The sequence below is a fragment of the Scyliorhinus canicula genome, chromosome 4, assembly GCF_902713615.1.
Source record: "Scyliorhinus canicula chromosome 4, sScyCan1.1, whole genome shotgun sequence".
Classification (NCBI taxonomy): domain Eukaryota; kingdom Metazoa; phylum Chordata; class Chondrichthyes; order Carcharhiniformes; family Scyliorhinidae; genus Scyliorhinus; species Scyliorhinus canicula.
Genome location: NC_052149.1, coordinates 189,382,537 through 189,393,317, shown reverse-complemented (window position 1 = coordinate 189,393,317; position 10,781 = coordinate 189,382,537). Strand labels below are relative to the sequence as shown.

General features: G+C 40.7%; 1 protein-coding gene across 16 annotated transcripts in view; it reads right to left on the bottom strand.

The window, feature by feature from the left end:
• Positions 1 to 3,441: 3,441 nt before the first annotated feature.
• ankhd1 (ankyrin repeat and KH domain containing 1) overlaps positions 3,442 to 10,781 on the bottom strand; it is a 249,829-nt gene continuing 242,489 nt past the window's right edge. For 12 of the 16 annotated variants that reach the window (XM_038795714.1, XM_038795719.1, XM_038795718.1 and 9 more), the window contains 2 exons: positions 10,201 to 10,368; positions 3,442 to 3,972 (listed from right to left, as the gene is read on the bottom strand). In XM_038795714.1, the coding sequence (XP_038651642.1) occupies positions 3,913 to 3,972; positions 10,201 to 10,368 (228 nt within the window). In that variant the 3' untranslated portion in view covers positions 3,442 to 3,912. The remainder of the gene's footprint in view (positions 3,973 to 10,200; positions 10,369 to 10,781) is intronic. The other 4 variants (XM_038795716.1, XM_038795720.1, XM_038795729.1 and 1 more) reach the window with 1 other exon arrangement.

Here is a 10,781-nt window from a genome sequence, read left to right as displayed (position 1 = left end):
TCATCTCTCAAATTCAGTTCTTTTGTCCCTGTTTGATCCAAGACTTCAAGAAGGTCAGAAGCTGAGCAGGTCTGCAGAACTCAAACTGAGCATCAGCGAACAGTTTATTGCTAGTAGCAGTCAACAAGACCGTCCACCATTTTGCTGCTGATGAGGTGCTAACTATCTGGGTTGGATTTGTTATGCACACCTGTGCTGCAATTCTCTACATTGTAGAGTAGATGACGGTGTTGTAGTTGGGTATGCCTGGTGCTGCTCCTTCTCCCAATGACCAACTTAAAACTTGAAATCTTGTGATTCCTCAAGGCTTTTACTGTAACAAACTCAAAGCCACATTGACTTAATACTGTAGGTAACTAATGCTCCATAAACTACAGAAAATATAACCCTGATTATTGTTTTAATCTGACCAATAACCCCATGCTGCATACATACACATTACAACACGCTCTCCACAGGATTCAAGCTTTATAGGGAGCAGACTAGTCACTCCCAGCTTCCAATGGGTATACATCTCCCAGTTTTGTCGAGTCATAATCTCAATTACTGTTGAATGTAATTTTCTTCAGTTTTCGCAATCACTACCAGCAATAAGATCCACTTGACGACTTCTCTTCCCAGATTCATCAGGATAAATCTTCCTGTCTTTAATAATAATAATAATAATAATAATAATAATAATAGCTTATTGTCACAAGTAGGCTTCAATGAAGTTACTGTGAAAAGCCCCTAATCGCCACATTCCGGCACCTGTTCGGGGAGGCTGGTACGGGAATTGAACCCGTGCTGCTGGCATTGTTATGCATGACAAGCCAGCTGTTAGCCCCCTGTGCTTTAGATTACCACACAATGTGTCTCTTCAACCAATGATCAGTCTCCCGCGAATATGCTGCCTGGTGACTTGCTAAGGTTTTTCTGTTCTGACCACCACCACCACATTTGCCTCTACGAAACATTTCTTCATCTAAAAACGTGGGAGACAGTAGGTCGGTCCACAGTTACTGCAGTTGTTCCTGCCTTTGTTTCCAAGTGTGAATATTTTGCACCGCGCTGAGTCTCTACCATGGCCACCCCTGCCCTATGGTAACTGAGCCACCCAAGCTTTTTTGTCAGGTAGAAGCAGATTGCATACCTTCTTCATTCCTCCATTTTAACTTGAATTAGGGGCAGTCTCAAACAATCATTTTATAGAACACTGTATTTGTTACTTTATTTTTTTCACCCTGCTACAGTAGTCAGCCTTATTTCAGTGGACAGGGGTTCAAACCCTGTTTTAGAGATTTCTGCACATATTTCACCGCTGAGGCAGTGCTGCATTAACAAAGGTGCCATAGGATGTTAAACAACTAAGCACTTGGGTAGAGCCAAAAGATTCCAAAGCATTATTAGAAGAACAGAAGAATTCTTCGGTGTCCTGGCCTACAATTATCCTTCAAATGATATCTAAAAATAGTTAATTACAGTACTTATTTCATCACTCTACCTTTCTGTGTGCAAATTGACCAGGTCTTAGACGCATACATCATTCATTAAGAAGTGCTTTGTGACATCATAAAATCTTCAAGAGGTGGCTAGATATGACACGAGGCAAATGGGATCAATGTTATGGGGAGAAAGCAGGATTAGGCTATGGAGTTGGACGATCAGCCATGATCATGAAAAATGGCGGAGCAGGCTCGAAGGGCCAAATGGCCTCTTCCTGCTCCTTTTTTCCATGTTTCTATGACTTGAAAGGCGTTCTATAAATACAAGTTCTTTTCTTTTACAGCATGTAAATGCAGTCTGATTCTGGATTCAGAGTTTGGTCTGATAATTCAGTGGAGTGAGATTCCCTAGAGGAGTCTCATCTCGATAAACAAAAAGCATCAATTCACACTGTACCAATACAGCGCTGGTGTAAAACTCAAACCATTTACACTGATAGTAAATTTATAAAGAAATTTAAAGCTACATTCTGCAAATTTTAGAGCTTCAAATGACGAAAGAACATGAGAACAGTCTGAACAAATTAATTTGACTTACCTCCCAAGGCTGTATTGGAAGGCCCACCAACTCTTATGGAGTAGACATATCATGCTGTTCCTTCTACTAGCTGATCCATGAAACTAAAGTGAAAAATATAAATCATGCTCTGCTTCAGTTGCAATCAATATCATTTACATTGATCTGTTGATCTCAATGTCTGCCAACTCCGATGTGATTTTCAGGGTTTGGGATTCACCCTCCCACTGTATTCACTCCAGTCATCCAAGAATGAGGATATTAGGTGTGTTCAAATTGGAAATATGTGAATATTTCCCTCACATTTTGGTCCAGTGTATTGAAAATGTCCATAAAAATTACCGTGTAATACTTCTCATTCTCGAAGGCTGGAAAAGAAAACAAAGACCCTCCCCCCCCCCAAAAAAACCACAATTCTCCCACTTTATACTTGAATCTAATGTGCACATTTAGTCAAAATTTATTCTGGTGCCAATTCAGATTTTTAACTGGTGCACGTCACTTAATTTTTTTCATTGATGCAAATGACAAACAGTAACAATTCCTCGTGCAAGTTCACAGAAGACTGCTATTCTCGCCTTTCAATTGAGTACAGGATATCTTATTGCTTTCTTATAACATTTGATGGAGCTTGCAGGTGACTAATAGTCAACATGGTTCTGACTATCTACTACAGAAAAGGAATTCTTAAAGAAGATTTAAATTGCTCAACCAGGATTTTGTACAAAACCATTTATAAAATTTTTTTTTAATGTACCCATTGAAATGTGTCAATAAAATTCAAACCTACTGGATGAAAAACTGGCTTGGCATCAACAGAATACAAGTTAGAACTGCTTGAAACCGGCTGCTTACAGGTGCAAGTGGATGAAACATTGTAGCACAGTTCCAGAATATAGTTTTTTCAAAAATAAAAAAGGCAAATCTTAATATTTCCCAGTGATTAGTTTACCTAGCTCATGATACTGTATCATGACATATAATCCAGCTTGATAATCTTTCTTCCATGTAAAACGTGAATGGGAAATTAACTGATCTGTCTGCTCTAATGATTAATGCTAATCTTGCCATCACAGAAACTGCCATTCCCCCACCCAAAATCATATTCTGATATATGATGAAAAAGTAAAAGAAGCCAAAACAAAATCTCAAGCCCATAGGCTATACGCTAAGATAGTTGGATAAAGTCTTCTGAATTGCCAAAGTGTGACACAGACCTAACAGCAAACACCATGTACGCACACGGAATTAAACCAAAGTACTACACAGCTAAACAAAATAATCAACCAGAGAATGTTTTGAACGTCACTGCCTTTTGTAAAAATGCAGAAACATATGATTTAAAAAAAATCAAGCTGTATTTGTAACTTGCATCCTGAAATACAAGTTATAATTTGATGAACACAAATAATTAACCACCAGGAATAAAGACACTAAAAATGAGGTACTGTTCATTTTTATTGAATATTAAGGTAAATATTTCACATTAATACAGGCTACATAAAGTAGAGCCACTATACGACATGAAATTTACTCTTGTTTTAACCCTTTTTAGTATGTAAACAATTATACATGTATTTACCACTCTAAAACATCTGGATTAATTCACATAATTATCTAGTCCTCGGCTGCATACAAGCAGTTTACAGTACTGTTTAGCCAGCAGCACAAGAATAGTTTGTCCCAAGTCTTAAGTCAAAATGGCTAAACTAACCAGAGAACCGAACCTGCTATGCAGGTGATCACTTTGTTCATAGACAGTGGTAAATCAATTAAGTTCATGCGTAACAGCCCACACAGAATTTCAGTTAGGCACATCAGAAAAGTTTTGTCCTGTTAATTTCTTCCCAGATCAATCTAGTTTCAATCTCAGAAAGACATGTCAGGAATTTGTGGGCATGCTTGCGGCCTCTAGTTGACATGGTTCAGATGCACGTTTCCAATATGTGGCGCCCAGGTTCCAGGCCACACCTGCAAAATTTCATTAAAACTGAATGTTTAATTATGACATATGCAATCCTGTTGGAGAAACTTTCAAGTAAACATCATAGAACGCCAAAAACAAAAGGAAATGACTGCAGTTGCTGTAAATCTAAAATCTAAACAAAAAATGCAGGTCTGGCATCATCTATGGAGGGAGAAACAGAGTTACATTTCAGGTTGATGACCTTTCATCAAACAAGAAACATTTAGAGATGTAACAGGTTTAAAGCAAAATTTTTAATTTGGTGGAAAACAGGTGAGATTAAGGGAGGAGGCACAAGGCAAAAGGGGGCTGGAATTGGACAAGAAAACATACAAAAGATGCATCCAGAGGATGTGTAAGTTGGAAATCATTACCAACAGCTGCCATTCAAAACAAAAATAAACAAAAAAAACCTAAAAATGGGGGCAGAGAGTTTGATCTGAAATTATTGAACTCAAATGTTGAGTTAAGGCTATGACGTATCTTATGGAAAGATGATGGAATGGAATGGAATGGAAAGGAAAGATTTGGGGCAGCACGGTAGCATGGTGGTTAGCATAAATGCTTCACAGCTCCAGGGTCCCAGGTTCGATTCCCGGCTGGGTCACTGTCTGTGTGGAGTCTGCACGTCCTCCCCCTGTGTGCGTGGGTTTCCTCCGGGTGCTCCGGTTTCCTCCCACAGTCCAAAGATGTGCGGGTTAGGTGGATTGGCCATGCTAAATTGCCCGTAGTGTCCTAATAAAAGTAAGGTTAAGGGGGGGTTGTTGGGTTACGGGTATAGGGTGGATACGTGGGTTTGAGTAGGGTGATCATGGCTCGGCACAACATTGAGGGCCGAAGGGCCTGTTCTGTGCTGTACTGTTCTATTCTATTCTATGAGGTGTGTTCCTTGAACTACAATGGAACAGTGTGGAAGCAGAGAACAGAAGGGTCAGTGGGAGCGAGATGGAGAATTAAAATGACAGATGACTGGAAGCACTGGGTTATGACTGCAAACTGAACAGCATTGTTCCAAAGCAGTAACCCAACCAACATTTAGTATCCCTGATGTAGGGGTCATCTACTTGAAACATTAACTCGATTTTTCTCTCTCATAGATGCTGCCAGACATGAATATTTCCAGTATTTTCTATATCACAGAACTGTTGTGGCACAGGAGACGACCATTTGGCCCAACCTGTCTGCACCGGCTCTCCAAATGAGCACGGTGACTTAGTGTCATTCCCCTGTCTTTCCCTATAGCCCTGCACAATTATTCTATCATCTAATGTTCTCTTGAATACCTTAATTGAACCTGCCTCCACCACACGTCCCAGCAGTGCATTATAACCCTGACCTCGTGTGAATTTTTTTTCCCTCACATCACATTTGTTTCTTTTGCAAATCACTTTAAACCTGTGTTTTTAAATCTTTAAATATGATGAAACATCGATCCACCTAAACACATTCTAACATTAAGATTTAAAGGCTCCCAGAAGAGAAAATACATAAGTAATTCCAGCAATAGAAAGGATATTTGTGTGCTTAATCTGAAGCTTTTACTGAGTCTTTTTGTCACCTTTCCTGCCACAGATCAAAATTACTTGTGTTTTTTTTTACAACTTTCATTTGCTTTGTTCTTACTTACACCATTTAAAGAACCCACTATTACTATTCAATTAATGTTCATGCCGCATGTGTTATCATGATAATTATAAAGGCAAAATAAAACTTATTCTGGTCCACGATCAATAAAATGGTGCATACATTATGAGAATGGACACCCAACTGATGATCCCAATGGATACACCATCACTGCAGATGGTGCAAATAAGATTTTTGAGTAAAAGTATACATCTTCAGTCACAAGGCAAATTTCAACTTGCCCAAGTCTACACATTTTCCAAGCAAGTCAACAACTTTTGAATATTGGGCAGAGTGCAAAAGAGATATAGTAGAATAGTGTACATGTGGACATTGACTCTGCACTTGCAACAGTTGAGGTATAGTGTCAGGAAAAGAGATGTATTTTTAAGTGATCGTAATTTGCATTGTGAAATATTAGAAATAAGGTAGAATTTTAAGTGGGTTTAATTTAGTGTTGCTGTGCAATAAAAGGGTAAACCTTATAATTAAATGCATGCTAGACAAAGATGCTTTGTATGTTTGGGGGTTTGGTTAGCTCAATCTAAGCTTCTATTGCGCTTCGAGGGTTTACCACATGAAAAGTAAACATGCTGGAAGAAGCATAAAATCATTGCTTAGTAAGAGGCACCTTTAGGGGAGGAAGGCTTTTTGAGTGCAGTTTTGGCTGAACTCATAGCAGTTGGTTATAGAAGGCTAGAGCGGTCATCTCTCTCAGCTTTGCTGGAAGAAAGTGGTTAAGAAACAAGTGCAGGAGACTTAAAGAACAGCTAGTTAAGGAAACTAGAGAAATTAAGATATGTTTCTAAGACGTCTGAGGCTAAAGGAACAGGGGAAACAGATACTAGAACAGAGTACTGTTCAGTAAAGACAGATGGAACTAAGAAGTGAGCTAGTGAGAAGCCAGAAAGATATCTGAAGTGATTTTACAGTGTGAGAGATTTTATTACAGACTGTGGAATGAGTGTTGAAATAATTGTGGAAATTGGTGACTGGTTTCAGAGTTTGTGTAAAAGCATTTTAGATAAAGGAAAGGTGGAAAATCTGGTGCTGGATTCCTTGTCAAAAGTAGAGCCATGGCATTGTGACAGGATAGTTGGAAAACAGAGTGAATTCTTAATGAAAACAGCTGATGGAAAATATTGTTTAAAATAAGATTTTAAAGCACATCTTGTTCTGAGTGGAGTTTGGAAACACATGTGACAATCATCTAGGGGGGATCTGAGGAGAAATCCACAGAAGATAGGTTCAGAGACATCAGCCATTTTGTTTCAGAGAGGGGTGTTATCTTTGAAAACTGTACACATGTGCGAAGCTACGGGTGAAGTAAAGGTGTTACATTATAACCCAAATTTTCATGTTTAATAAATGGTTTTTTCCTTGTTAAAATTAATTAGCGGACATCCTGATTGAGTTCGAAAATTGGCTGCCATGGTTTAATAATCTGGACTTGGAGGCTCGGTGCATTAGATTCAATGGAGCACTACAAATCTGTCCTTTGAGGCAAAGGGTCACCAATTGCTGGTTCTGTATCATCCTATTCTCGTTTCTAGTTGTGTGAGGGGTTGGAGCTGGTCAAGATGTCCCACTCACTGCCGGGGCTTATGCAGTGGACCACCCGATGGAAGTGATGGTGCCTCATGCTTCGATCAGTCGCATCTTTGAGAGATCCTGAAGAGTGCTCACTGATACAGGCTTATCCTCATCTTCTTGTGCAATATACATGGTATCTTAATCCTGAAATTCTTCTAAAATCATGGATGCTATTCCTTTGTGATTATGTTGTTCTATTATTTAATATTTACAGCTGTCTTTTCTCTTGAAAGGGAGTGCAAGATGTGAGCGTGAGGGCGGGTGTTGTAGATTATCCTGTTTTCGCAAAATCACGTTGAGTCGATTATGTGAAATGTGATCTGTGCAGTTTTACTCCTTTTTTGTTATTATGTCTTTATAATCCCTGTAGCTATGATAAGACAGTGTTCTGCTTTTATCACCCCCCTATCTTATTTATGAGAAGGATGAGCGGAGCTGGAGTGGGATGAAGGGTGGTTGGTTTGGGTTGATCGGGTTAGTTCAGTCCTCACCCAAAACTGAAGATCCCCCCCCCCCCCCCCCCCCCCCCCCCCAGTTAGTGCCACTTCATGTCGGGTTTTTTTAAAATTCGTATATTTTCCCCTTAATATTGAAATATTTGAATTTAATAATCCCTGACTTTATCCTTTCATGGCAGGAGCAGATTTTGTATCCTGGGGAGGGCTGAGTCCCTTCTGAAAGTTTTCTTTGAGTGCTCTCTGTGGGCCTCTTTTGGTGATTTAACACTGGCGCATGCTGTGGTGAGACTGGTTAATTGTGACCAGGTTGCTGAGGAGGGAGATCGCTTTTGGTATCCTTTCTGCGATGGCAATCATTCGGAGTCATTTCGGGGGAGTATGCCCTGGGGGGCTTCTTTCTTTCTCTCTTCATCCATGTCAACGGGGTTCTGTTCCTAATCCTGGTCTGATCTGTTGGTCTGGGGGAGGTTTCCCTAGTTGTACCGGGCAGGTGAAAATCAGCACTCCCCAGCATGCCCAATTGTTGGGTGTTGACGGTTCTTCTTCTTGGGTCAGGGTTCCACATTCCCAGCTGGGGCTGGAGTGATCATCCTTTTAGACTCTGCGTTGCTATGGGTGGAGTTGGAGAGGTATGGGTTTGGCTAGTGGGACAGGTTTTGGGGTGCATAGGAGGCTGTGGGGTATAGTTTCCTGGGTCTCAGGAAGTGCTGAGCGGGGCAAGGTCCAGTGCTATGTCTAGTATCCTGTTGCCTCTGGGGGCCAAAGAGGACCCATTTTTAGGGTATTTGTTGGGGGAATCCTGGGTGATTAGGTTTTGCTTCTTTGGTGCATGGGGGCCTGGGGATAAACCAAGTTCTATGCTTGGTAAGATAACCTTGTGTTCTCCTGGGGGTGGAGGGATGCCTTTTTGGTTGATTGAGCAACCCATTCTCTTCATTGTTGGTTGATTGGTGTGCACCAGGGTAATATGGAGCCTGGGTTGGGTCCTGACCCCTGGTTATCCTGCGGGTTAGTTCTAGGGCAGTATGGCAGCACAAGTGGATAGAACTGTGGCTTCACAGCGCCAGGGTCCCAGGTTCGATTCCGCGCTGGGTCACTGTCTGTGTGGAGTTTGCAGGTTCTCCCCGTGTCTGCGTGGGTTTCCTCTGGGTGCTCCGGTTTCCTCCCACAGTCCAAAGACGTGCAGGTTAGGTGGATTGGCCATGCTAAATTGCCCTTAGTGACCAAAAAGGTTAGGAGGGGTTATTTGGTTATGGGGTTAGGGTGGAAGTGAAGGCTTAAGTGGGTCAGTACAGACTTGATGGGCCGAATGGCCTCCTTCTGCACTGTATGTTGCATGTTCTAGTAGTCCTAGTCTTTCGTTTATTTTTCTTCTTCCTTTTTTGGGAGGCTCTGAAGGCCGAACATGTTCCTGTGGCCCTCTCTATATAATATGGAATGATGTTGGTTCTGCACTGGGCCTTAGTTTGATTATAGGTTGGGTTGCATGGTACGTATGTAAATTCCCTTCGAACGGGGATTTTAGTCTTTTTATTTGCTTTTGTCAGGGTGGGTATTGTAAACCCGTGCTTTGATCCTCTGTGGGTACAGATGGGTCTGGTATCAGAGAAGAGGCTTTGGTGGGTCATTGGTGCCTTTCGCGGTGCTGGGAGATGTATGTTGGTGCACACCTGAACATGCGTGGAAAGTTTATTCTGATCTCTTGTAATTATGGGCTGACGTGGCGTGGGATGGTGTTCCTCATCTTACCATGGCCTTCATGCCCTTAACCCATTTCTCCCTCGGTTTCTGGTGAGGCTGTATGGGAACCTACTTACGTTTGTTGATTGTATTGAGTCAGTTATATTTTTTCCTGTCTCGCTCTGTACTCATATGGTGAGCTTTTTTTTCTTGATCCTTGTTTATGGCAATGTATTATTTTGTTGCATTCATTTTTAAAATGTAAAACCTTAATAAATATCATTTTAAAAAACTAATTAGCGGTCCTGTGTCTCTGTTCCTCCATGTTTTCTGAAAGAAAATGTAAGCATTCCAACCTTTTGAGTCAGGGTTCCATTCTGGAATCTTCCTGTCCAGTGTTAACACCAAGGATCGTAACAAAAGTATGTAATTATAAAAGTGAGATTCAAGGATGTAACGTATACAACAGAGGTGACTGTGTGACACAAGAGGAAAAACATTTGGGATGTAGGATCTGATTGGAATCACAAATGTGCAGTGAACCTATGGAGGATAAGGAAAATTGAATGGTCAGTGACAAGGCAACAGAATGGACAAGAACAAGGTGAAGGGACAGCAAACTCCAGATTCCACCATTTAGGATACCATTCATAATTTTGTCTTGGTGCTGTTAATTGGTGAAAAGTCAGATTGGAGGACGTGGCAGGCAAACATACAGCTGCAAGGCAGTGACAACTAAAGTACCTCAAGAGCAGAAAACCAAGATACAATGTTGGCAACACACTTTTAAAGCAATTTTACTTGTGTAATCCGGTTATGAACTTTAAAGAGATCTATATCCCCGTGTTCAGACATTTCAAAGTTCATTTCTATTCTCACCTGTTGAGGATCAGCATTGTCAGAGGAGTTTGCAACAACCTTTATCATAGGATTCCAGGCAGGGTCTGTAGCATGAAGTCCGTTAAAAAGAGGAGCCCCTGGACCATCGGCCATCTGTGGATGTGGAGGAATCATTGCATTTCCATACATGGAAAGTGGCAAGCCCTGCTAAAATGGAAATAAATAATTCCAGGTTTCAAGAAAAAGCAAGTTTATTTTCTGATTTTAAGACAGACATTAAGATTAATTATTTCAAGGGCAGCATGCCAATGATAGTTTTCACATTTAAGCAATAGTTTACTGATTTATACACAGAAATTGGATATGTCGAGATGGAGCTTTTATTTTACTGATACATCATAACCAAAACCACTGCTCAGATAATCACCTGATACTTAGCAGTTACTAATTGTAGACAAATCAAATTCTTCACAACCCAAGTAAATTTATTGCATTTTTCTCTACAGAGTGTCAGTATTTAATATCAAGAAACTGATCTCGTGTGCTGCATACTTTGTCAATTAAATACATGGATTACGGGGCGGCACGGTGGGGCAGTGGTTAGTATTGCTGCCTCAAGG